The 27,723-nt window shown below is 40.2% G+C and overlaps 4 protein-coding genes and 1 long non-coding RNA gene across 5 annotated transcripts; 3 read left to right on the forward strand and 2 right to left on the reverse strand.

Moving 5' to 3' along the window:
* Window positions 1-1,504: 1,504 nt before the first annotated feature.
* sema7a (semaphorin 7A) lies at window positions 1,505-11,531 on the reverse strand. The gene is made up of 14 exons (XM_018681006.2): window positions 11,059-11,531; window positions 10,625-10,764; window positions 9,773-9,814; window positions 9,548-9,643; window positions 9,168-9,270; window positions 8,873-8,983; window positions 8,357-8,499; window positions 6,592-6,770; window positions 5,553-5,661; window positions 4,831-5,026; window positions 4,522-4,634; window positions 3,816-3,961; window positions 3,614-3,666; window positions 1,505-3,513 (listed from the first exon to the last, which is right to left on the reverse strand). Exons 1-14 carry the CDS (start codon window positions 11,183-11,185, stop codon window positions 3,104-3,106), a joined length of 1,968 nt encoding a protein of 655 aa, XP_018536522.1. The 5' UTR covers window positions 11,186-11,531; the 3' UTR covers window positions 1,505-3,103.
* Window positions 11,532-12,473: 942 nt separating this feature from the next.
* commd4 (COMM domain containing 4) lies at window positions 12,474-15,806 on the forward strand. Its single transcript, XM_018680970.2, has 8 exons — window positions 12,474-12,569; window positions 12,839-12,910; window positions 13,017-13,082; window positions 13,177-13,216; window positions 14,141-14,260; window positions 14,937-15,017; window positions 15,128-15,304; window positions 15,404-15,806. Exons 1-8 carry the CDS (start codon window positions 12,567-12,569, stop codon window positions 15,442-15,444), a joined length of 600 nt encoding a protein of 199 aa, XP_018536486.1. The 5' UTR covers window positions 12,474-12,566; the 3' UTR covers window positions 15,445-15,806.
* A 1,007-nt stretch (window positions 15,807-16,813) lies between these two features.
* Window positions 16,814-19,274, forward strand: neil1 (nei-like DNA glycosylase 1). The gene is made up of 6 exons (XM_018680962.2): window positions 16,814-17,268; window positions 17,348-17,467; window positions 18,617-18,725; window positions 18,818-18,911; window positions 19,030-19,151; window positions 19,239-19,274. Exons 1-6 carry the CDS (start codon window positions 16,814-16,816, stop codon window positions 19,272-19,274), a joined length of 936 nt encoding a protein of 311 aa, XP_018536478.2.
* Window positions 19,275-19,702: 428 nt separating this feature from the next.
* LOC127142878 (uncharacterized) lies at window positions 19,703-19,978 on the forward strand. Its single transcript, XR_007813970.1, has 2 exons — window positions 19,703-19,746; window positions 19,834-19,978. It is a non-coding gene; the product is annotated as an uncharacterized LOC127142878 (long non-coding RNA).
* A 1-nt stretch (window position 19,979) lies between these two features.
* On the reverse strand, window positions 19,980-27,357 carry man2c1 (mannosidase, alpha, class 2C, member 1). The gene is made up of 26 exons (XM_018680951.2): window positions 27,168-27,357; window positions 26,502-26,627; window positions 26,291-26,414; window positions 26,141-26,211; window positions 25,864-26,041; window positions 25,577-25,766; window positions 25,022-25,128; window positions 24,817-24,927; window positions 24,616-24,708; window positions 24,389-24,505; window positions 24,216-24,311; window positions 23,984-24,129; window positions 23,541-23,664; window positions 23,037-23,158; window positions 22,849-22,934; window positions 22,623-22,754; window positions 22,441-22,520; window positions 22,258-22,352; window positions 22,068-22,172; window positions 21,830-21,986; window positions 21,602-21,745; window positions 20,992-21,101; window positions 20,816-20,895; window positions 20,578-20,720; window positions 20,390-20,493; window positions 19,980-20,295 (listed from the first exon to the last, which is right to left on the reverse strand). Exons 1-26 carry the CDS (start codon window positions 27,266-27,268, stop codon window positions 20,184-20,186), a joined length of 3,054 nt encoding a protein of 1,017 aa, XP_018536467.1. The 5' UTR covers window positions 27,269-27,357; the 3' UTR covers window positions 19,980-20,183.
* Window positions 27,358-27,723: the final 366 nt, after the last annotated feature.

Genomic DNA, 27,723 nt, shown 5'->3' on the forward strand with positions numbered 1-27,723 from the left:
AGTAACAGGACAAATCATTACAGCCAGCAAAAACAGTTTTGATTTACATTAACTTTAACTGTCTAAGGTGAAAGTTAGGGTTGTAAATATGTCAGTCCTGTTATGCAACAGTGACCTCTGCTGTCAAAAACTGAAGTATAATTGGTGTAAGTCTAAGAAACCACATGCTTATACTGTTGTCTGTACTCTGATCAGACTCTGCAGGCTTATCTAAGGGGTAATTTGAGGCTGAGTTGTATGGAGTTAGTTAGTTAGTTAGTTAGAATTTAGTTGCCATGGTTGTGGTTGTAAACATATTAGTTCTGTTAGACACCTGTGACCTCTACTGTTGAAATACTGTAATTACAGGCAGAATTTGTTCAATTCTTGTGCATCCAATAAACCTGGAATTGACTTGTACAAGCATACAAATATTAAACATATTTTAGACATTAGACATGTTAATTACCTGTGTTTTGTTGTGCTTTGATAAATGTATTACTATTTCATATATTGTAAGTACGGTTACAGAGCTTTTCATCCTCAGAGCATGGTTCCAGCCCTGAGCCCTGCCCAGCCCTGAGCTGTGAGTCTGGTTTAATTATGTTTGTTTGCCACCACCTCCCACCCTCCATTATTTCATTTAGTTTGGCTTCCTTCCAACAGACTTTCCTGTCATAGAAACAACAGGAAATTTTTTGTGCTGTAAATTATGCTCAAAGTCCTCTGGGGAACAAGGTTTTCTCACACTCAGATTAGACAACCTCATGGTCACCATGTTTCACAGTTCAGACTGCAGCTGGGAACCTTCAAAATAATAGCTGCTGACAGTAAAGAGATGTAGATACTCAAAGTATCTTAAAGGAAGCCTACAGAAAATCCTATCAGTGATGCTTAGCTATACAGTATAAAGCCAAAGGTTGCCATGTCGATGTCATCTTGCAGCTTGAGCCGACAGAGCCTGGATTTTATTAAACTCATGACTCATAGAATGAAATTATAGTATCTGCAGATCCATAGCAACATGTTTTACATGAACTGTGGAACTGTGAACATTATTTACTTGACACTTAACCACAGGAGGCACTTAGCCTTTAGGTCAGGTGTTGTGCCAGCTCCAGTGTCAGCCAGAGACTTCATGATCTTTGTATCTGAAAATAGAAATCTGATTCAGAGTCCCCATGTAGCCATGCAATCCTGATTTTCATCTTGGATCTAGGATAAATGAGAGAAAAACGTAAGAATTCTCATGGTGCTTCACAATTAGGTAATCCCCGGAGTGATGGCTGAAGAGATACAGAATAGTTGTGTGTTGTTTCTTCTCCTCATGTAAACAAGATGTAATCACTTGGTCAACCATAGCAGGGTTGAGACTTTGAATCCAGGAACAAGACAGCTTAAGCCAAAAGATCCTTAAAGTCGTATCTGTGCTCTGATTAGACTGCACATGGCTTACTGAGTGCCATGTCTGATGAGGGTATGACCTATTAAGGCAGAATAAGTTGCTTCCTTCAAATCATTTTTTTAAATGTTATTTTAATAATTAGGACATCAGTAATAATAATAATATACATATATATATATATTCTCAATCAATCATTATGCAAAAATAAACATTTTTTGAAATTATAAGGACACATAGTTTTTGCATATAAAAATCTCAAATATACAACAAGATTTAACAATAAAAACAAGTGTTAAGGTCGTACCAAAATATTGTTTACAGAATAAATATTTTAAGTTTAGTAGTTTTTAACATATCTTGCTTAAAGCGAGAATATACACCTTTCGGAAGAAGAAAAAAACACATTCATCAAATTCACAGCAAATAGGTGAATTGGTGCACAATAAAATGCACCACTGCTCCCAGGTGTATTGGTGCTACAGCCTTACTTGGTCTGATGCGACTTGTAGCTTTTGGTTGCTAAATGTTAGCTAATATGAGCAAATTTTAACCAAGATATTGCTCTATTATTATTACAAAGCTAATGTCTCTATTTTTGCTAGCATTCAGCATTCCCTCACAATTGTCAGTTGTGGCAACAGTGGCTACTCTTCACCAAAAGTACATAGTCTCGCTTTCACATAAATAACAATCTAGAAAAGCAGCTTATTCAGAACTTAAGCAACAGATGTTTGCACATTGTGCAGATACAGTTATATCTATTATCTTCTAAAACCATCTAAAATCTATTCAATGTTGAGTGCAGTATGACGACATTATATCTATTGTTTGCTTATTTTGATCATAGTTTCTGTGTGTAAATATCAAATTTAAAGAAATTTACATTTTTGGCCAAAACCGATGTGCAAATTAAACAAGGTGCCTTTTTATTCTAGAAGTTAGACATTGTCTGCTCTGTAGCAAGACGCATTTCACTGCACATTTTTCAAACAGCTCCCTTCCACTGACCAGTGGGAGGCTTTGAACAAAACAGGGACATTCAGTGCCTCCACCCTTCTCTAAACACAAATTAAATACACACAGGAACATTACTTTTTCCTGACTCCTGACTATATTATGTCTGTGGCTGTCTGACTCAAAGCTTTGTCCTTGGTTGGTTGGTTTGAGCCATATACAGACTGAACCTCATTTAAAGGTATTCCTTCAAATTACTTACACCTTTCATCTTTCCCTTGTCTTAAAAGAAAGACAAGTGCTCACTCAAAGAAACACAGCAGTGCTCCATTCAAGATCAAAACAAACACCATTAGGCACTGCACCATTGGATTTCTCCTCCGATCATTTGAGCTGCGTCCTGCTGCTAACCGACTGTGCTGCTTTTGCCTTTCATCACACACCAACCTTTTCCTGTTCCGGCATCTCTGCTGTAGCCAGTAAGCTTGGCTACAGCATCTTCCTGTGGACTTGGCTGAACTTTTTTGCCAAATGCATCTATTATGTGCCCACCCTATCTATTTTTGAGGTTACTGCGGGAGTTCCAGTTTGAACTGTTGAGCTTTGTTGGTGCTATAGTGGATTTTCTTAAGTTATGGCTGCATCCTGGTCTGATTAGCAAAGGCAGAGAAAAAGGGCCTGAGAATGCTGTCGCAACATTTTCAAACATGAGGTTTTGAGCATCAGAAAGACCTTTCAAAAAGTAGAGTGAAGTTTAAATAGCAATCACAGCAATGCTGCTACAGCCAGCCCAAGTACAATCAATGCCGTCTGCGACACATCAGCTGATGCATAATTTCTTTCACCAGGGATAATTTTCTTATATATGCGTGGGATCCTTTGCTCTGAAAGCTGATATGTTTTCACCACTTTTGTGTAGTCTTTCTCTTTGGAAACACACTCGTAGACACCGTAGTTCTCTTGTGCTATGGCAGGGATGAGGTGCAGACAGTTAGACTGCATCTGCAGACAAGGGCTGCTCTGGCCACTGTGCTCCCAGGTGTAGATAGCGTGGTAAGAGTCTATAGGACATGACAGGTAGAAAGGGACACCCAGGGGCACTGAATGATCTGTCCACAAATCTGCTGGTGCTGTTGAAACTATGTCCCGTTTGGCCCGGTGTACTTGGTCTTGTTCTAAAAGAATAAAAAGAACATAAAATGTAGATGTGACCATTATTTTTTAGGCCTTTATCCAGTGTGAAGTATGACTGATAACAGTGCAATCATTAGTTACCTTCTACTGAGCACACATTTATTTCCCCATCCATGATATTCTGAATGCCTCCACTGTGAACAAAAACAAAACGCATGTTCCAGCTGGTGCATTTTTTTTTTATGTACAGACAAGTAACATTACCCTGATGATCTGTTTTATACTGTTTAAAACGTCTCATTGTGGACTAAAGAGTCTTGGTATGAACAGCGTCCACACTTACGGGACAGTCGGGGTACATCCAAATTTAGTCCACGCACAGTATGGGTCCCGGGCCAGAACACAATCTGCGCAGGAGCTGTTGTACTCCTGACACCTCTGGAGATCCACAGTGGAGATTTTCTCTGAAAAACCCACGACTAACTTTTTCTGAAAGACAAAAACATGATTTTTACTTAAAACATGATTTTTACTTAAACCTGCAATAAGCATATTATAATTTCTTTTTCTTTTTCTTTTTTAAGGTGGGGGAGCATATTAGCAAATAGATGCAATATTATCATTCATTTTAAGTTGCATTTTTGCGACCGTGATTTATGTAAGCCCAAGATAAGCTACTACTGTGTTCACCAGCTAGTTGCTCTTTCTGCCAGTTGGTGCCAGAGAAGTAGCTGACAGCATATTCATCTGAGATTTCTTGCTGAAAGCAGTTGACTGTTGCAACTGGAGATGAGGTTGATGGGTGTCAAAAGACTGAACCAAACCAGTTTAACTGCCAGTCGTTAAACCAAAACAATGAGTTGAAAAATGCAGATCACTACAGGCTACACCTTTCACATCCCACACAGTCATTCAACCCATTGTTAATATAAAATATTGTTTAAATTTCACCCATGTAAAATCCATTTTCATCTAAGCAGAGGCAAAGTGACAAAACCCTACTGGTAACACTGCAACACACAACGTGTGACATTTTAAATGAGCTGTACCTTTTTGGAGTCAAGCTTCATTGATTGTATGGTTGAACTGCTGGAGAGTTGTGTTTCTGAGATGATGAAAGGTTCAGACCCAGCCTCTAAGATTTTATGGATCTTGCCAGAATCTGTTGGAACAGCACACAAACAGCAATTTGAAGCGTTTTGGAATGCTACTCTAGGCTATATTTTTAGCCCATTGTTTCTAGCAGAGATAATAAACAATACCTTATTACAAGCCAGGTCAATGGGGGGAAAAACAGGACACAAGTAACACAAATAGCAGAGTGTAGCAAAGTACTGACAACTGTCTCTATAGATTACCTGTGGCTAGAAGCAGGATGTTATAAATGTGCTGGTCCGCAGATTGAACTCTGTCCACAGCTATCTTGGTGTAGTCGTTGCTGCTTACATAAAATGGAGCTGTGTAGTGCACGGAGTGAACCCAGTCAACCATTTCCGGGTGATCCTTCACCACATTGACTGTGGCCAGTGGCAGGCTCTTGCTGTTTTGTACACACTGAAAAATACATGTACACAAAGTTTTTTTTTTTTTTTTTGGGAAGAAGTGTCCTGCAAACATTCAGTTTGCAGGACACCCAAGGCTGAGTAAATCTTGAGGTATACAAAACCAAAGGCATCCAAAGTTGTACAAACATTTTCTTGAGCTACAAGCTAAGCAGATGGACCATAGGGTTGGGTTTCTTTCTAAAACATAGCAACAAGTACTCCTGCTCTAAGGAAAAGTAATCATGGGGTCAGTGAATCATTTACTACATAGAGACGAAATTCTGCAAATCTACATTAATGGGCCCCTTCAGTTCCTTAACAACAGGGCTGAACCACACTTGGTGGGGATAAGAAATGTAGACACACATTTTCCATTTTCCACCCACTTACGTAACATGTTTTTTTAAAACTTACAATAATACTCAGGCACGTGCAACATAGAGTAGACTGCCCAAAATAAATGTGAGTGAAGGGGGAATCCTTAGATGAAGTATTGTGTCACTGCAAAGCAACATAGCAACAAAACAAATCCTTACCGTTCCAGGCCTCGGGTGGGGAATGTCTTTGTTGTAGCCTTTGAAAGTTGAGTGCTCAAATATCTCTTCAATCATTTCTATAGTATAGATGCAAACTGCTGTAGAGTTCCTAGAAGTTAAAAAAAAAAAAAATACATCAATACATTTTTACAAAACATTTTGGCACAGGGCAGAGAAGAGCTGAGCAACATCCAGTGCTCACAAAATGAAACATGACAGATTCATGCAAACCCATCAATCAAACTTTATGCATCTGACAGGGAAAGTGGTAAACCCACCATAATTAAAAACAAATACTCAGTTTCCACATCAATCATAAGTTCTCTGCCAGTTTTTAAAGGCTTGGTCAAGTGGTTGAAAGGCAGCTCTCTTGGCCGTAGAGCAAATGTGGTACTGACTATCTACATGGCATATCATAGTGTATTACATCCTCTGTGGCTCAGGAGGAGCATTGTCAAGTCTGACAAGAAAATCCTTAAGATATTATCTACTAGGGCTTGAGGAATAAAAATTAATAACAGAAAGTCTGCATTGCAAACAGGGGGAATTAAGTTTAAAAGAGCCTCTTTCCAGGCAGGGATGGTCAAATGAAAGTATGGTATTATAGCAAATGTGGGATCCAGACTTTTTGGAACTTGATCCATACAAAGGACTTTGATTTTGATCATGCAGGGGGCATGACTGGGAGTTTCCCAACTTTCTAATATTAAATTGCTGGAGTATCATATCAAGCAAACAATCATACAGTTACAATCATGACAATGTGTGCATCTCTCAATGAGAGACCAAAAGTTTTTTCTCAAACAAAACTGGTCATGTGGCAAACCCACTCTTCTTAGTGTTTGTTATTCATAATAAAACCTATTCCATAATACACTGTGTAAGTCAAACACTACAGGCCAAGGTTAATTTAGTCTCCAAAGCATTTCAAAATGCTGAGCTTTCAGTGCTAAGTGAGGGTCATCCTGTGTTGCCCAGTAAGTGTATGACACATGCTGCTGCTTAGTTGCTAATAATAACAAAGGAAGAAGTGTCGAACCAGCTGCTTGTGAAAAGGGCATAGACTCTGGTGTTGTGCCAGTCCTCAGCGTGCATCACATAAATGTCCTGGAGGCGGTTGAAATACAGCGATTCCTCTGGAAACCCACAGACAAGCCGGGCCTTGAGAAAAGATGTCCACATGTTCTGGAAGAATCGTTTCGATCCGCCTTCATCTACCTGCAAGATAACACAGAAAAATGACACCAGGAAGACGCTCTATCACTTTCCACGCAAGCTGAAATTCACCAACCAAGGGTTATTTGATAGGACTGTCATTACATGGAGGATGATATCTGAAGCGAAACACCTAAGTGGTTTTAAGGCATATCTTGTTTTGCACAGAAATAGCAAGGTTGTTGAAAAGACTGTAGTCTATCAAGGCGGAGGAGGGGGCCACATTCTTTGGTACAAGTGGTGGGAATGAGACCACCCTGCAACAGATGGTTGTACTACTACATTAATTTGGCTGAATACTTGAATGCGCACGGTTGTTGGAGCCTGGCATTGTATTCACAAAACCTTGGCATAATACCATGCCCACTATATAATACCATGCCCACCACCATTCTTTGTTTTTTAGCACAGCGCAAGCAAATGATTCATTTCCTACAAGGTTATCGTACTAACCACGATGACAGCCTGAGCCCTCAGTCTGAACAGATCCATGTGCCCTGCTCTACTGATAAACCTGTAAATAGGGTTGACCTTAACTATTATTCTTGGAAAAAACAATGGTTAATGTCAACATCAAACAACAGTGGTTTGACAGATGGTAGCACTGCTTCTCCTTTGACTGGCAAATTCAGCAGGGGTTATTTTAGAGAAGACAAAACAGACACACCACCAGAGCAGGACATTACTATTGCATTTCACTGTGCTGCTGAGTACCACCTAAAAGCAATGTTCAACAAATACTACCTAAATTATGATGTTAAATCTAATGAACGCATCGATTATGCGTCATGGAACATGAAACTGGTATACTGCTATTTTTTTAGAGTTAGAAGCCTTTATCTATTATACAGCATTTGTCTTACAACCCCACTGGCACCTCCAGAGGTCATATTGGGCCTTTTCATCCAACCAAACCAAAGTGGTTTGAACTAGAGCTGGGCAGAGTGACTACTATTACTACTGACATTAAGTCCTATTAGAAGTATTGGCACTCGTACCAATAGGATCAATATTAATAAGGCTGATCACATTCTCAGTAGATACACTCTTGGCTTCTCTGTTGCTGTTGTGTGCATACATGCAGTGGTATTTCTCTGTTATACTGAAAATGTTTTCAGACGTAGATGTGCTGAAGCCATAAATGACAAATTGCTCCCTCCTATATGACTGTACATTTGCTGTTTTTAATTCTAAAAAAAAAAAGAAAAATCAATATTGGTAGAATGATTTGTGTCCTGATATCATTAAAAAAAACAAATTTTATGGTATATCTTGTCTCTTGTTTGAACTGAGTGACTCAGGCTGTCATACTTATGGCTACACCCTCCCACTAGCTAAAACTTTTATTATGAAGCAATATGACATTTTTCCCCTCAAATATAACCACATTTTGTCATTTCATATAAACTGTATCATCAAAACTAACAACATTTTTCAAATGTTCACAAGTGATCTCCTGGTAGTTACCTTTAGTGTTACTTGACTGATTGGATGGCTATTAGCTTGATTACTGAAGCTGAGCTAATGAGGTTTCTGGGAGCTTAGCAGTCGCTGACGTAAGCTGAGTCAGCTCCAGTAGGGAAGCATACCTTGCAAACTCTGGCAACCCTAGATATCCAGGGGTCAGCCTCTGGGCTGTGGTCTGAGTTCTTCTCCCGAAAAAAGACATAAATTTTCTCGTTGTCAGGGTCCTCCACTCGCCTCACCCAGGACGCAGAGATGAACGTGGGTTCTGTAAAAAGAGGAGGATATGTTTACCTAACTCCACTGTTTACAGTACATTGCAGGGCCGCCGGCACACAGTATGTGACGCAAAAGCTTGAGAGAGCAAAAAGGAGGTAAACACACCGTACTAAGGTGTGGACGAAACGATACAAGATAAGGGCTGAACAGTTTCAGGAGAAACTGTCCTGATTAACATTAAATGATCAGAGCAACTTGAACCAGGTGCATCACATAATGAAAGACCTATTAATCCTTGTTTATCCCTGCTCACTATGGGGGCATTTTGTATTCATCTTGGTATGCTGTTACATCACACTATAGTGACTTACAGTGTAGAGTAATCATCCTCCATTCTAAGGTGATTCTAGTCATTTACCCACCTGAGACCCAGTTGTCATACATCCAAACATTAGTCCTGTGGCCAGCTTTTCTTCTGAATTGCAATGAACTTCCATCAGTATCCAAAGGCGCTGCTGCATACAGGTCCCCTTCTAAATATAGCAGAGAGATATCAAATGAAAATGAAATGTTTAATTATTGAGTATATTTCTGTGGAACTGCACTAGCTTGCCAACTCTGCTATCACACATGACTTGTTATTGTTACATAAGCTTGCAATTCTGAGGCATGCTTTTAAACATAGTTATGCAAGAACATGTACTGTATGGTACACACCTACTGTCAGTGACAGGGAGTTCTGGGTGTACACGAACGGAGAAATGCCCGTCCCCTCATAACTCTCCACTATTTCACTGGACTGATTGTTCACTGATGGGAACTGTTAAAAGACAGACAGTAAACAGAATGTTATGCTGCTTAGCTCCAGACAACGGAGATGGAAAAATACTAAAACACCCAACACCAGCTTTCCAACACCCCACCTAAATTATAAAAGAGGGCTGTTTAATTAAAGTTTAATAAGAACCACAGCCACTTCATCAAGCAGCCCCATCCTTTAATCAGCTGCACCCCCCTATTTCCAGAGTAGTCACAATAACTGCCGTGTGTCAGACACACATGACATTAGGTGTAACACAACACGTGCAAACACTCACAAGTTTCCAGCATTGAGGCCTGTGTCCATTTGTTCCACAGACAAACAGGCTGTCCTGAAACTTCTCAATGACAGTGATGATATTTTTACAGGGTCCCTGCAACACAGAGGATATGTTATTGCCAAGCTGTCACACAGAGCAGATTCTATATTTCCGTTTATAAAACCATTATCTAGCAAACTTGTTGTCTGATGACATAAATCATCCCTCTCCAGTTGTACTGACCCCTTGACACCTCCGTTGCCCTGTTACTTCCAGAGGAAATTTCTGTAGGAAAAATCAAGTAGAGGACAAATGTATACAGTTTTTTAACTTTAAATGAGACATTATAAATATTAAATGAACCTTTTAAACAGTCCTTATCGCTAACAAATTAGGAATGTAGCTCTACCCAAACATCTGGTGCCCTTGGTGATTACATAATGTTTGAAATAGCTGGAGGATAGATAAAAATGTAAAATCTGGCACCCATCTTGGATTTTCTGTCTCGGGTTTACTTTCTTGGGCAATTTCACTCAAGATAATGTCTCTTACTCATATGTCTTCAGTTGGTCCTGCCGCAGACAAGTATCCATTAGTGAAATGAAGATCTATCTGTATTTTACAGTCAGATTTGGTCTACTTTAATGGACAACAATCAATAGGACAGGAACAAAAGTAGTCTCACTGCCAATGGCATTATATGACTTTTCAGGAATACGATATTAAGGAAACTCTATACACAGAGGTCTGTTTGTGACATGTATTCACCAGCAGCAGTTAATAAGCAGCTTGAATTAAAATAGTAGCTGGCTTTGAAAGGCGTATCTGTCATTTGGCGCTGACGGTCCAGCCCCAACAATAGGGTTCTCTGACAGCCATCTGTTACAGTGGCATCTAATTATGACCAGATGCACCTCAAACTCAACTGGCACACTCAGAGACCAGACAGAGATCAAGCTGAGACTGCATCAATAAATAATGAGACAACTTGATAAAGACTACACACAAGTGCATGTACTGCAGGTGATAAAATAAACATAATAAAAGGATTATATAAACAGTAGTTCAAAATCAGTTAAACCCAGAAACACCCACCTCTTTGACATGGTAGTCACCCGTGTCCAGTTTTAAAACAAAATCAGTCCCTCCAACATACATCTCCTCAGAGTCTTCATTAAAGAAGAAAACACTGTGATTCTGGGACACTGGATATTCAAATCCACCTCTGACTGTATCTGAGGGGAAAAGGTCAAATTATCATAATTTACAAATGGGAGGTTGTTCAGATTCAGCAGTTTGAATGACTGCACTGTGCTGCTATCACTGTGATCTGTTCATTGCCTCATCTTGGCTTCCTTTGATGTGTCTATTTCAGAGATCTTTAAAAAGAAGACATTTTATGGCATTTTAAGACAGGATTTACTCTTTAACTTCTGAACCGCTACACTAATTTGAAACATTGATTTGTATGTCAATGTATCCAAAACATTGGCAGTTAATTATTTTGCAGAAGTGAGATGTAAACGTACCTTTGCTCAGTAGTCTGGGAGTATTTTTAGATCCAAGAGTCGGCGCGTCTCTTAAACTGACGCTGAGGACTCGACCAAGCTGAAAATACCCAGCGAGCCAAATATAAATTAAAACAAACCGCTCCATTTTGCGCCGTAGTCGCTTGTTATTTCTGTGCTTTACGAACCCGCAGCGTAATTTATCAAGCAGTTAGTGCGACATCACGACTCCTCCTCCGATCCTGCCCCCTCTCCCACCACACACATTTAAAACTATACTCATGTATCGTAAAAACATCTGCAAAAACATATAAAGTCCTTCTACAGAGGCGATTGGGGTTTACCGCAGGACGTCTGATTGTTGCTTCTTTGAAATTTTGGGATCGTTCAGGCGTAAGCAGCCATTTCCCAGTGACTGATGTCAAAATACTTCTCCTTCGCCGCATGAAACTGAATAAAATGTACGTTTCGAACCATGACAGACTGTGTTGTTAAAGTTTTGTTTTACAATGTATAATATTTGGGGGCGAAGAATACACAAGCACACGCCCACTCCTACGAGCCTATATCGCTGCGGTAGCACCTACAGGAAAGACTGGATATGCACCGCAGGTGTTCTGAGCGTTTTCCCACACCAGTCAGTACGGGACTGCATCACCACCATCTATATCTTTTTTTTCCAATAGCAACCACAACCCAGAGCTAAAATTTGGATCAAATTTTTTATGAGCAAAAGCAAATCTAACTTCTCCCTCGACATCAAGAGGAGACAGGATGGTCTGAGTAAATAATGTGGACGTGGATGTTTCCTGGATCTACTGACTCATCCTTATGATCTGAAACAACATTTCCAAACTGACGGATATATTTCCGTTCCCACGGATATTTTACTCTCTGCATGGGGTTCTGTAATGGACTTCTAGCATCAGTTCAAAATCATGTTTATAAGCAATTTTCACAAAAGTAGGGAAAGTCAAGGTGATAAAACAATGCAGATAACTACAAACAGAACGTTAAGTCCGATAAATTAATATAGTATACATGAAGAAATTTTCCCTCAATAAGTTTCCCTTCAGCTCAGAGACAGACCATATTCCCTTGAGATTCCTTATACAGCGTGACTTAGGTGAACATAATGCATTGTTTAGGATTTGGTACCTTGTAAAATCCTCACACATGCATAGATAGGTGTTTAAATATGCCTTTCAAGAAGGACAACCTTCAGAACTGGGTGGTATTACACACTGTGAACTTGTTTTACTCTCCTCTATTCTCCTTGGCCAAGCTTCAATTGATGCTTCCACTTAAAACATCTCGGTCTCCTGAAACTTCTTCCAGCAGCCCATAAGAATTCCATCATAGTATAAAAGCTATAAAAACTGAGTTATTGATGCCATCCAACATCAGGACCATAATAGTGTCTGAGGAGGCGTGCCCCGCCCCGTTCCCCCATCGTCCAATCAGATGAGAGGAAAGCAGACAGTTCTTCCTGTTCAGCTTTGTTGCAGTTACTCAGCTGACTGACAGCCATGGTAAATACGTTTAATAATCGTATTATTTAACGCTAGTTTGCTTATTGAGAAGTCAGATTATTCAGAGGATGTTTTAGTCGCATGAATTATACATGCCTTACGTAATTATTTATCAATGTTTAGTCCGGTTTTAGGTATAGTCGTACAACTAGCAGGCTAAGCTAGTAGCCTTTAGCGATGGATGGCTAATGCTAACGCTACAGTGTTTGGGTTGATGCTTCTGTTACATTACATCAAACAACACTTATATTATGTATTGTCTGTTGTAGCGGTTCCGTTTCTGTGGAGATTTGGACTGCCCGGATTGGGTGCTTGCCGAAATTAGCACATTAGCTAAAATTGTGAGTAGTTACAAAAGTTCTGTTCATTATTACATTTTGCAGTGTCAGCTTATATTTGTTGTTTTTATTAATACGTGTGCCTTTTTTAAAAAATGATTTTTGACAGTCAAGTGTCAAGATGAAACTCCTATGTGCTCAAGTGCTGAAGGATTTGCTTGGGGAGGGCATTGATGTAAGAGTTTAACATTTAATTCATCTTAAATACGCACATTTAACCCGCACTGATTAATGCTCTCTCTCTCTCTCTCTCTCTTTCTCACTCTCAGTATGACAAGGTTGCAAAGCTTACTGCGGATGCAAAGTTTGGTGAGTCTCCCTTCAACTGGTACTCAGTGGTGGAAAAAAGAGAGAAGTATTTATCTCTTTGCTATTGCAATAACTGTATTTTAAGCTGCTCACACTACTATCAGACACGTGATACATAAGCCACCACCCAGGTCCATCCCTTTAAGGACAATGTTTGTATTTATCTGTGGTATTTAATTCTTTATTGCAACTTCCTTCTCTTATTTTAGTTTTTTTTTGTCTTAATACTCTTTATAGTAAATGTTTCATTTATGTAGCATATGTACACAATACACACAGTTACTTTTACTAATTATTTATGCATTTGTTCCAATACTGTGACATTTAAGTTTCCCTGTAACCAATAAAGCTTATCTGGTATTTTACATTTATAGGGTAAAATGAGCAATACTGCAGTTTAAATCTTTTTCCAATACAAATAACAGTCTTGCTTTCAAATCTTAAAAGTACATATGTATTTAAATAGAGTACCTCAGCATCAAATGTGAAAGTACACAAGAATGTCCCCTATGAGTATTATCATGTATGATTAGATCACTGATGCTATAATGTGTAAGCAGTGTTTTATTTTCTGCTGTAGTTGGTCAAGGAGAAACTATTTTGTGTACTGTATGGAATATTTAATCTCTAATAATGCAGCATGTCTTCTAAGATGATCATATGTTTTTATATGTAATGTTTTAATCAGCAATGTAACTAATAACTGTAGTTCTGACACTGTAGTAATGTAGTGAAAGAACAAGTACCGCAAAACTGCTCTTCAGTGCAGTGCTTGAGTAAATGTTCTTAGTTACATCCCTTTACTGCTGGTTCTGCCTTTTATTCCAACTCCTTTACTTTACACACAAGCCTGTAACACAATTCAGACCTGCATTGTATTGTTTGTTATATAACATGTATTCATGACATCAATCCATTTTTCAGAGAGCGGAGACATCAAAGCTAGTGTGGCGGTGCTCAGCTTCATTTTCTCCAGTGCAGCGAAGCACGATGTTGACAGCGACTCCCTGTCCAGTGAGCTACAGCAGCTCGGTCTGCCCAAAGGTCGGTCCACTGTGGCTCTCCATGTTCAGTATAAGAATGCTGATTATGCTGAATTATCTATGGTCACACATGCACACTCTTTCCATACTTCCGTTTGTGCCAAGCGTGTGACTGCTAGCAGAGTGGGTGAAAAGCCTGTGACCAATTTCTTTTATTATTTATAGTTAAAAACAATGTCAGACCAATGTCTTCATTTAATAGAACTTCTTTAGTAGATCGAAACAGAGTTATATTATAAAGTTTGAGTTCAGAGGACAAAAACAGTTGCCTCATTTGCAGAAACATAATAGGGCCCAAAGGCCCACAGCCTATTGTGTTATTGTTAGAGCTTATTGAACTTTATAATAGCCTATTGTGTAGCTGATATGTGGTACTATTTGTTTCAGCTCGTACTTGAAGGGGACAGTGTGCAGCAAGGACAATGCAAAGTGGTGGGGTGGGTGGTGTGGTGTATTGTGACTTTTGTGCATTAATAGTATAAAACATTCACAGTTGACTCAGAGCCAGCCTGAGATTGTGTTCTCTTGCTCAGATATTGTGAACACATCCACTTTATTTGATGGATTTTGATGCTGTTGTGTTTCAGTATTTCTGTTGATGAAGGTGTTAAAACACTTTCATGTTATTATGCTTAAAGTAAATTTTCACTATTAATTATGCACACCTGGTCTTTTAGAACACACAACGGGCCTCTGCAAATCATACGAAGACAAACACTCTGCACTGCAAGACAAACTAAGAGAGACGAGCCTGAGATGTAAGTATTTCTGTCTGTCTTACCCTTTTCAAAGAGGAAGTCATGAGCGCTGTCTTTTGTGAGTCTGCTGAGTGAAGCAGCCATCAATTCTGCTCTGTGCTGAATTTCAGTGGGTCGACTGGAAGCTGTGTCATGGCGCGTTGACTACACTCTGAGCTCCAGTGAATTAAGAGAGGTGAATGAACCGGTGATTCAGCTTAAACTCCAGGCACAAGGTGCAGAGTCAGGCTCCACAGAGACAACTGTGGTCTCTGTTTCTGCTGACAAGTTCAGAGTATTGCTTGCAGGTCAGTTCTGCATCCTGTCTAATCAAAATCCTCTCACAGTTTTTCCCTCTTCAAATGAATTTTATTGTGATAAATCTCTTTCTGTGTGTGTTTTCACAGAGCTCAAACAAGCCCAGGCTATGATGAATGCACTACAGTGAGGTCTGACCTTGACATCTGATCAGGAGCTGGACACAAACAGTGCTGATAGATTGCCAGAAGTGCCGTATTTATGTCTTGTACAGCATAATTTGTCTGTATGAATGTAATAATCTGAAAGGTTAAGTGACTGGCTCTGTCCTTACCCGGATAGACTGAAATTGAATTGTATTTTTCTACCACACCAGTAATAATCTGTGCGAATGTTTCCAGACCGGTTGATTTGTCATTGAAGCAAAGACACTGAATGGACCATTTTTGTAAAATATCACCTCACACATTATGATTTGAATTATGTTAATATTTGTGTGTTACCCTCATGTGTTCATTTCTAACTAAATAAAACATAAAACACTGAAATATATACATCCTTGCCCTGCTTCTCCGCTGCCTACATTTCCCATCATGCATCGGGCCGCACTGTTTGCTTTTGTTTTGTTCCTGCGGTTTGTGTACTAGAAACACGTTTTCGCTTAATTATTAGGGAGCATGACAAAAAACATCCACTCAGCCCAGAGATACTTTAGAAGCACCCGGTATAAGTGACAAGCGTGGAAAGCTTGAAAATCTCGCGATATTTTCAATTTGGTGACTGGATAGCCCATGGCGACGTTATACAACTTGTTTGGTAATCAGCATGTCGTGAAAGCCTTTTGGTTACTGCCAAACGTGTTCATTTTTGCAGCCTTGGGTTGAGTGTGGGAACAGGACAACCTCTGCAGGTTAGGTAATTGCACTTACGGCTTGACAAATCTGCAAGTTTATCAACGACGAAGTGTGTTCGTGATTTGGGTAAGTTGTTTGCACGGTACTCGTTCCAGCTGTAATGACACATGCAGTTTAGAAACGTTGTGTTCTTTTTCCAGACATGGTTAAATATTTAACAAATACACTCAGGGCATATGTGATGTGTCTATTTAAGCTCTAAGGCTGGGCTTGTCAGTGTAGTCTGCGGCTGGATGTGTGCGGTGTTGTAACGCTCGAGCACTGATGGGGTGTGTAAATCTGTATAGTCTAAGAATGATGGTGCTTGTTTTATGTCTCAGCCTGTTGAAGGATGTGCAAGATTTGTTTTGTGATTGAAGTTGTACAGTAGTCTTTGATGATTTCAGGACAGGAAACACTGAGGTCATATAAACATGAATGAACAAAAACCTCTCCATGTTCCAAGTAATATAATTTCTTGGAGAGAAAGGTGGTTAAATATAAACACTTTGAGTCTTGAAATACTGAATTTGTTTAGTTTTTAAGCGTATAATGTAAAACAGATTGTTTCAAATAGATGACACGTCCTTGGTGTTCTTAAAGGTGTGATATTTTGGGTTACTTTGTGTCCTGCAGTCGTAGCACAGGTTCATCTGTTCCAGCAAAATGCCTGAGGGACCGGAGCTCCACCTGGCCAGCCTTTACGTGAACAAAATGTGTGAGGGAGTGGTGTTCACTGGGCCGGTTAAAAAATCTGAAGTCAGCAAGAGTCCTGAGGTGCCCTTCACCTGTGAGGCCTATTGCATCAGAGCTGCTTCCAGGGGGAAGGAAGTGAAGCTCACATTGACGCCCATTAAGACTGATGACACCAAACAGAGAGTGAAGGCAGGACAAGCTGATCAGCCCATGGACATTGTTTTTCGCTTTGGGATGTCTGGCTATTTCCGCTTCACCGCAGAGGATGAGCTGCCCAAACATGCACATCTGCGCTTTTATTCCAAAGAGAAGCCCTGCAGAGTGCTGAGCTATGTGGATGTGCGCAGGTTTGGCAGCTGGCAGCCCAATGGGACCTGGCAACCTGACCGAGGTCCCTGCGTCATGTTTGAGTACAAAAGCTTCAGGTCAGTAATGCTGAAGGTGTCACTTGTGTACCCTGCTCGGTCAAAATGTCACACTGACCATCTGATAATAACTTTGCAGGGAGAACGTGGTGGCGCACCTGTCTGACCGCGCCTTTGACAGGCCCATCTGTGAAGTTCTGCTCAATCAGAAGTATTTCAATGGAGTCGGGAACTATCTGAGAGCTGAAATCCTTTTCAGGTGATAAACATGTACAACCCGCACAACTATTCAAACAACACATTATACAGTTTGGTATCATCTATGACATGACAATCCACTTACACTTAACACAGGGCTGTAAATGGCAGTTATTTTAACTATGAAGCAGTCTTCTGATCTTTTAAATTATTTAGTCTATAAAATTCCATAAAATAGAGAAAACAATTTCCCATGACTTATAGTGTCACCTTCACATAACTTGATTTGTTTGACCAACAATCTAAAACCCAAAATGTTCTGTTAACAATTAGATTATATGAAAAACAGCAAATCTTCACCTTTGGGAAGCTGAAACCAGTGAGTTAATGGCATTCTTGTTTGAAAAACAATTGTTTGTTTATTAGAATAGCTGCCATTTCATTTCCTGTCAGTTCTTAGTGCCACAGCAGTCCCAGTGAGTTCCACACAGTGAGGTATACAGATGTCAAATTTGGGAAAAGGAGAGCACTGGTATTGGATCCAGTATAGGATTCGTCCCCTTGAAGTATTGGAATCAGTACTGGGAGGGAAAAAGTTGGATCAGTGCGTACCTAATAGCTATCACGGTATTTGCTCATTTAAAGGGAGAAAAAAATGTGTCATGTAGATGCACTCATATGATTAGCATGCAGCTGAAAATACCTTGCAACACGCAGATAGTGGTTAGTATACAAACTAAAAAACCATAGGTATACAGAGACGAAAACCTGGCACTGACAGACCTTTATTCACAGTCGGCTTTTTCACTTTTTTCACACTGTGAGTGAAATGAAAAGAAAAGTTAATAGGAAATCAACAGGATCTCTTTAGTGCTTATTTATGTGATGGTTAATGAGTCACAGTCAAACACAAAAACCTATTAACCTCTTGATATCGCTGGAAAACACTTTTCCCAAAACAGAGTGACGGTATGTTTTGTTTTGTTTTGTTGAAAATGATGACCAAAACACAGTGCCAGCTTTCACATTTTTCAAGGTCTGTTTCCCTAAGATATTATAACAAGTGTTTGGTTTTTTTTTTGTTTTTTTTCACTTCTCAGTTCCTTACTTCCTGTGGGGAGGCATAGTGATTCAGAAACTCTGAAGACAAAATAGCCTTTTTGTTCTACAAAAGGGGCCTTAAGTCGTGTATCTTTTTTTTTTTTTTAAGGTTGAGCATTCCGCCCTTCATGCCTGCCAGGACCGTGTTGGAAGGCCTTGAGTCAGAAGACACATGTGAAAATGGCAAGCCTGTGAAAAATGACATCACAGACACAAAGGTGAAAGAGCACAAAAGATGTATTTTTCACAGTATCAGACCTTCAACCGTAATCACTTTTCTAACACTGCCTCTCTGTATTCTTTCCAAAAGACCACAGACAGAACCAAAAAGAAAGGAGTGAAAGGGCAGACGGCAGACCTGCTTAGGCTGTGTCATACCGTACCTCTGGAGGTGGTGAATCTAGGTGGGTTACTCATGTATCTACTAGTTTACTACTAGAATGAAAGGGCTCACCCTCTTTTATTCAGTCATTTATTTTCCTGTGAAATGTCTCCTCATTTTTGACTCATTTGATGACGTAGGTGGGAAGGGTTACGACCCGGCAAAGGCGGATTACTCTGACTTTGAGGCGTGGCTGCAGTGTTACTGTGTTGATGGGATGAAATCTATCCGGGACCACAATGGCAGGACCATGTGGTTCAAAGTGAGTTCAAGGAAAATCCTGTATTTTAATCTCTGGCATGAGATTTTTATATATAACTGATATTAATACATACTGTTTTAACTCCAGGGAGATCCAGGCCCCATGGCACCTAAAGGTATTTAATACTTTGGATACATAAAATAGTGCAGATCAGTTGAAATGTATCTGAGAACAGTCAATGCATCTGACTGACTTGGTGTCATCTTTTTTTTTTCTCATCATAGATTTGAAGTCACCCAAGGCAAAAAAGAGGGTAAAGAAAGAAGAAGACCATGACTATACAGACAAGAAAAAGGTATTAACAGATTAATTCTTTTTTAGTTGCTTTGCCTGTAATAAACCCTACAGACACGTTTCCTAACACCAGCCTGATTTCAATAGTTGGCCGTGAGTCGCCCTGAAAGCTCAAAAAAGAAAAAAGTGGTCAAACAGGAAACCATGTTGAAAACACCAAAGAAAAGGGAGGGTATATGTAAGAAAGAAGCCGGATCTAAGAGAAGAAAGAAGGAAAATACCCAGCAAGTAAACACACCTCAGCGTGCAAAGAGACCAGCCGGAGATCGGAGGAAGAGCAGTAGTGCAGAGCCAACCTCAGGTGAACTGTTGCTGTTCTTTCAAAACGAAACAACTTCAGTGGGGGAATTTTTGAAAGATAATAATCTAATAGTCCTCCTTATTGCAGGTTCACAGAGGAGGAGTTGCAGAGTGACCAGACTCAACAGCAAATAGAAATTGTGAAAAAACTGGGGTAGGGCATCACTGTATGGGACTGTTTTTATGCTTTTATACTATCAAATATATTTTTAATAAAACACATTTCCACAGAACTTCTGGAAGTGTTTTATTTAAAGCCCAGTAATTCCATTGTTGTTGGCACTTTGCAACAATGTGTACCTCAAATCATTTGGTATCAAAAGGTCAACTAGATTCCACCTGGAGGAACAATGTCTTCATTGGACTGTCATAATATTGTCCAAATTCTTGATTCCTACCAATTTTCTGCATCACACATGCATTTAATTAGTATTCCAGTCACAGAATAAGGAGAAGAGACACAATTTGAAAGGGACTGAATTTCAGAGTCAGTCCCTGTGATGTAATGTCTGCTGGTTGGGTGGGGTCCTGTCTCTCCAAGAGGTCACAACTGAAAGGGGGGAGAAACAAGGTTTTGTTTGTGGGAAACAATACAACATAATATATACCAGACAGTAATTCAAACTATAAATAGAAATACTTACTGAAAGGCTTCCCTCACAGGAAGGGTGGTGTGGAGAGTTGCAGTCACAGAACTCCCATGTGACTCATAGAGCCGGACCACAAGTGCCCCCTTCTGCTCTTCAGCCTGTTAAGGTAAATAGGGGAAATAACGCTTAATGGGCTAAGTGGATTAAGTCAAGCTAAGTCAAGCTTTGCGTTCATTTGATACCTGTTTAACTGTCTCGAGGATGACTGCCTCGCTGCTGACGGAAAAAGCACTCCAGGGCACAGTGTCAGGAGAGCACTGAATTAACCTCAGAGGGAAATTCAGGTTGTAGGCGCACTGGATTACTGAGGCATCTTGGAAGGATCCTGTACAAAACAAAGTATCATTTTAGATATGTGTTATATTGATAACACTGAAATCAGTTTTACATTTTAATTTAGGAAAAAAAAAAGAGTTAAACCTGAGTGTGGCATGATCGCATAGGTGAAATGGTGAATCCCCATGTCAGCGTTGGCATCTGGGGCCTTAGGTGCTCTCAGTCTAAGACAAAGAAATCTACTGTTAGATGCACAGGTTATTTAAACTTGGTGTGAGGGTTTCTAGACCTGTTGTGTATTAACATTGGGGAAACCTCACAGGGACAGCGTCATCGTGTTCTTGTGGACTGAGTAGCCATATTTGCAGTCATTCAGCAGTGCAACTCCAAAGTTGTGCTCTGACAGGTCGGCCCACTTGTGACCCCAAACCTGAGAGAGAAACCATGGTGAAAAATAGTGAAGACACTACAACAGCGTTACTTTCATTCATAGCATCGCTGACATCTGTTGTACTTCAATTTAGGTGTGCAGGTCCAAAACAGAGCACTAGGTGTGATGGAAATCTAACTCTCTGTACCACTGTCTTCCCACTCCAAGGACATCTCTACCCTAAATTTAACTCTAATCTATTCTTTCTCAGACTAAATGACGCTCGTGTGTTGTTTGCTTTCTTGTATGTTGTTATCTCTGAGCATGTACTATCAATCAAGGCCTCCTGTCACGGATGGGAGAGAGTGCAGCTGCACACTACCTCCAGATAAGGGATGAGCTATAGTGGCCTGTGCTATCCTTCAGTGTAAATCTAAAACTTAGGGTCAACTTAATAAATTCCTTCACGCTAGGTGTCAAAATACTTGTGGGGATCAGTGTACTTTAGGATAAAAATGTAACCTGCTCATTCACTTGATTCCACCACACAGTGCTTGTACCTCAAATCTGGCCCAGTCCCATGAAGTGTTCCTGTGTGTGGGTCTCTGCAGATGGCCAAACTGGATCTCATATGTAGCATTGGGGCTGTGCACTCGCACAGGGAATTCCACCTTGAGCAACCTGTGTGACTCTGCCCACTTCACCTGAAAGTGCAGGATGCAACATTGGGTATTTTTTTGGTTTAGAATTTGTCCCTAGATTTCTTCAGATATCATTTATGTTGTTACCTCTGTGTTAAATTTGATGTAAGGGCACATGGCATCCATGATAATCTCCTGCGTGACTGTGCTTTTATCACTGATTCTGAGGGTGAAGTCCACACTGCCTCTCAGCCCACCTGAGGACACCACGTGAGCAGGCTGCACCACCTCCAGCACCGGCTTCCTGTAGGATAAATACATTGTTTTCATATCTAGAATACCTGAAAATACTCTGAAGATAGATGCAAGAGTAAGAGACTGACACCTCGTCTGAAGATGGTAGTCCATGACATCCCAAGCATCCCAGTACAGTGGGACATCATCAAACATGACAAACTGGTTCCCATGACAGCCGTCATAGATGGCTTCTCTGAGATCAACAAAGGGTGAAACGTGTTAATTTATTCATGTTTATGTTGTAGCAGATACAGATGTTTCATGTGGTTTTGCAGTACCTGTTTGCATTGATCAAACACAGTGACGCCAAAGTGCCATCTTTGTTCACGACAGTCCGTAAAATCCCGTTCTCCATGAGGATGGTGCCATCAGCCTGTAATGTTACACAGCGGCTAGGTAGTTAAAATTAAATCACAATAGAACTGAATCAATTAAATGCTCTCTATACTTAATATATGCACCTGAACTGTGACAGAGACCGGAGTCACAGGCTGCGTGTCTTTGACAGGAGATAAACCGACACTGGGAACTCTCACCAGAACTGGAGTAACACAGATACCACACAGCGTCAGATACGAAGGTGTAATTTAGAGGGCAGCAACATAATTATTGTAAGTATCTAACGTATCAAGATAAGGCTTACCAAAACCATGTTTAGTCTCAATGACCTCATGGCGCTCCCATGGCAGAGAGTTGAACACACCAGCACTGTTTCCTTTTGACCCCAGGGCTCCGAATGCATCATGCAGTAGTGCAGTACCATCAGTGCGGATGTCTGAGACACATTATGGTGTACTTTTTAATTTTGGAAAACTATATATCAACACGGCTCTGATTTTAATAAACACCTGCTGTCATGAAAACTGTACCTTCATAATACCGCAGTGCATCCTCCACAACCATCTCTATACAGCTGCCAGGGATCACATCATGAAACTGGTTCAGAAGGAGCAGCCTGGAAAGAAAATAAAAATCAAACTATTTTGATAAAGTAACAGAGAGCATCTATTTATTTACTCTCATCATCAAACTTTAATGGTAATGGGTGTGTCTGAACCTCCATAGCTCCTGCAGTTTTTTCACAGGATACTTGAATGTCCTGTCCTGGCACAGTGCCAAGCTGCTGGCGATCTCCACATCATGAAGGAGGGTCTCACACTGGCGGTTCCCACGTTTGATCTGGAAATGACAAAGCAAGCTTGAAATATGACCCTCTTATTTCATTTCGTTTCTCTTTTGTGGTGTGGAGAGTCTTATTTTGTAAGGTGCTAGTAGTAAATTTGCATGCTCTATTACTTAAATATATTTATGATTCATATTTTAAAAATATTTTTAGAAATATATGTAGAATCAAGTCTGTAAGTAAGACTGGTAAATGGTAACAATGCAGCATGTAAATGATCTACACTATTTCCCAGTCAAGCCGAGTGTTAAACACTTGCACTATTCTTGTTCTATCCCATTTGTGTACTTGTACTTTTTCTCAGAGGAATCCTTTAAATTTCGTTTCAGGAAGTATGATTTTATATTATATTGAGGCCTGTAAACGGTTTTATTCTACCTGTGCCTGTGTGGTGTATGTGCCATTGTGTAGTTCCAAAAACAGCTCTCCGCTCCAAGTGCACAGCAAGGCTGAGTCAGACTGAAGCCGAGAGAAAAGCTGGTCAGGACTAGATGTCTGGACTCTGAGAAGCACAAAAGGATGGGAGCAGGGAGTGAGGAATGTCATCTGTGGTTACACCTTTGTTAATAATTCTGACTAAAACATCATTGTAGTATTGTAAAACGATGTCATGATGACATTATATGTGACATCAGATAACACTCATATCCTTTAAAAATCCTGGTGTGGTCCACTGCCTACGTGCTGACACGCTGCCAGCCTTAACAAGAAGTCCGCCCAGTAAAAAACTATTGACTAATCTGTGGGAAGTGTTTCCAGCTCAGTCTGGGCTCGGTCATTGTAGCTGATGAGTGCTAAGCAAGTGTTTGATCAGGACTGACTTTGGAAGCCCATCAGTGTCCTGAACCCGACGCAGTCTGTCTAGCATCAGCTGCGTAGGCCCGCCCCCGCCATCACCAAAACCAAACAGTGCCGCACTGTGGTTAGCTCTGCCTTTGTCTTTGTTATTCTTCACTGTTCTCACAAGCTGTGGGGAGAGAAAAACTTTTAAGTAAATATTTTCTTAACAGACTCAGTATTTATCATAGTAGGAGTACAAGAAACAAAACTCACATCTTCAATCTTGCCTTTCATTTCATAGGAATTCCCTGGTGGGAAGTGTGTTAAAACCTTGGATCCGTCCAGACCTTCCCAGAAAAATGTGTTGTGCTTGGAGAAACAAATCAAAACTGAAAATCAAAACCTTTTTAACTTTCTTTGAGCTACTGTGCTGCTGACTTACTTACAGGAAAGGTGTTGACCAGGTTCCAGCTCAGCTTCTGTGTCAAAAAGTTGGAAATACCACAACTCTGCATTATCTGAGGAAGCTGGGCAGAGTAGCCAAATGTATCCGGAAGCCAGAACTAAAAAGGAAAGAGAAAATATTTACATATTATGTGCTCGTAAGGAAAAAGTGGCCACAGAGGTAGCACAGATTTCATATGGAGGTTAGACATGTATAATGAATCCCCACCTCTTTGCAGTGGACCCCAAACTCTTGGTTGAAGAAGCGCTGGCCCTCCAGGAACTGCCTGACCATGGACTCGCCTGAAGGCAGATTACCATCCTGATAGGCAAACATGTCATTAGAACATGATGTATGTAAAAAGGGCTGAATGACAGCAGGCCAAGTAACACAGCTGAATAAATCTCATATTTCAGAGATCAGTTTTACCATTTCGACCCACGTTCCTCCAACTGGAATGAACTGGCCTTTCTTCACATAATGCTGGATCTGGGAGAACAGTCCTGGGTACCAGCTCTTCACCCACTGGAATTGCTGGGCCTGGACAAAAAACAAAAACGTGTAAACTGTACAGGACTGCTCAGATTTGTAGAACCTTTATGGCTCATGTAAAACTGTACTAGTGAGGAATTACCTGAGAGCAAGTGAACACAAACTCTGGGTTCCTTTCCATTAAACGGATTACTGTCACCCAACTTCGGCCACATTTGCGAATGGTCTCCTCATAGGGCCATAGCCAAGCTATGGATAAAAAGTCATAAAAAAGTTAATTCATTTGAAATAAAACAAAAAAACAAATAACAATATTGCAAGATTTTATGTGCATTTTACTATTTGTTTTTCACTACACTTATAAGGGTGTATGGAAGAATATTTGATACCTGAGTAAATACCAAAACAGCACTTTTTAAATACCTGTTTTTCCCTCTCCTTTTTCATTAAACAAAAGAGCACACAGTTCTAAAATGTTTTTAAAATGTAAACACAAGCAGCCATTATGAGAATTTAGCCTAAATATAAGTGTCTCAAATTGGCAGAATTACAATTTAAAGCAGTAAATACCTAATTCAAGAATAAGTAACAGGAGAGTTTTTAGTGACAGTTTTTGATAGTACGTGCTACAGACACATTTCAGTCAGCACCAAAACAGCATTATGATTTAATTCTCAGCTCTAATAAGTATGGACACCTGAGTCTATGTGGCAGTGACCCATTGCATGGACAGTGTGTTGGCTCTCTCCGTTCCGCTGGTTGAAGAACTTCTGAGCCAGATTGTGAACTTTGGAGAAAGAGCTGGAATTAGCGGGGTCACAGAGGTTGACCATCTCATTCACAGTGAAGAGCGCCTGGTAGCCTCGCTGCTCTCCCTCGCCTAGTTCCTACGAAGAAGGAAAAGGAACATTATGTTTGCTTTAACTGAACTTCCATTCTCCAAAAAATGACCTTGACGTCATGTGTTGTTTTGTGTGACAATACCTTCACAATGTCGATAAGCATCTCAAAATCAGTCAGCAGCTCCCTTACATTGCGGTTAAATACCACTAGCTCAGCTCTCTGTAAGGAAAACTTCTTGTTCGGGTCTGGAGCTGCAATCATGGAACCTTGACCAGCTCCGAAAAGCCCATTACAGGCCATCTCCACATAAAGGGTGTCACTAAAGAAAGAGAAAAAGTTTAGATGAGAGGTGCCCAAGTGTTCAATAAGCTAAGCTGGTTGCAGAAGCAACACTGAATTCATCTGTTACATAACTGACCTGTGCGGCTCCTCATCTTTCAGACAGTCAGATAAGATGTAACTCGTCTTTTCTCCCTCTTTAGTCAGGCCCTGCAAGTCCATACAATATGCTTACACATGGATAAAGTAAAATAAAGATTTTTGGCACTTTAATCTGCTGCTACATTACCTGAACCGGCTGTCCATCTCTCCACACCATTGCTTCTCCATCACTTTCCCACAGAAGATGAACCTCTTTCCCCCTCCAGGACTCAGGGATTTTCAGGGTCACCTTAAACCAGCAGGTCCACCACCTTGTGTAAGCACCAAGCTTGGATAAGCGCCAAAATTTGAGGGAATAAAAGATTATAAGGGTAATAAAATCACTCAGTGTTACTTACGTTGGTCCAAAGGTATCGCCAATGCGATAAGGTGCAAAGTTCTGCTTGGAAGCTTCTGCAAATGTGATCCGTTTAGGGGACAAGAAGGAGGTGAGGGATACCAGCGGACAAGAGTCTCCATAGAGTCTGCAGAGAATAACCAGTCATAAAGCACAGTCAAACTTATTTATATAGCTAAAGATCTCTAAGAACAAAGGCTTCACAATACCTCTAATGTTGAACCCCAAGTTCAGATTACAAACTCTGTTTACTTTTCATATAATGCTCTGACCAGATCAGATCGATGTGCATTTGCAGATACATACACATAAACTACAGAGCCTGTATAAGACATGGACTTTTTTTTTTTATAATGGCATAGGGTCATTCATTTTAGAGCCTTGAAAACATAGCATTAAATATGATAAGGTCAGCATTCATTTACTATTTAGTATAATAAGTTACTCCCTATAGAGATTCTTTTTTCTACACTATCTTGTGTCCAACTGGCAATGATCTACAAATCTACACAGAAACACTGTGAGTAGCGTGATGTGCAATTGTGATTTTCTTGATACGTATGAATTTGATATTAGTTGTATCTGCAGAAAGTAGCACAAGAAATGGTCAATTGTGCATCATCGTTGAGTTCAGTTTAGTCAACGTCAGTGCAGCTGTGTGCCTTACCGTCCTCTCAGATTGCAGTCTGTGAAATAAATATCAGAGATAAATTTCTCTGCCCTCTCGAGGAGAGTGCGCCTGTTCTTCAGCACAGGCTGGTGATACATCCCCAAACTAACACACACACACGCACCAGCAGATTTGCACAACGGCGAGCACTCAAACCAAACACTACAACCTAAAATCTTCAGACAAGACCCGGAAGTAAAACGTTTTGTTGTTGAACTTAAAGTAACTAGCCGCTAGATGGCAGCACTGTCAAGATCTGGGCAACGATGTGAAAATGTTTTCCTTCATCTAGAGGTTAGAAAGGGCAGGTAAACTGTGCAAGTACCACCAGTGGATATCTTATTGCATTTAACAGAAAGAACTGGTGAAATCATGTGAATCAGGGGACCTTATTCATTTTTTCAGGGGGGTTAGAGAATAGATATTAAAGGTCAAAAGAGGTCACTGATAGCATGATTCACTGGTAAAAGTAAGCGCATTAGACCTTTAAGTCAGTGATAATTACAAAATACAATGAAAAAAATTGCAATGACAATGAATTTTTATTGAAAAA

The sequence above is a fragment of the Lates calcarifer genome, linkage group LG10, assembly GCF_001640805.2.
Source record: "Lates calcarifer isolate ASB-BC8 linkage group LG10, TLL_Latcal_v3, whole genome shotgun sequence".
Classification (NCBI taxonomy): Eukaryota; Metazoa; Chordata; class Actinopteri; family Centropomidae; genus Lates; species Lates calcarifer.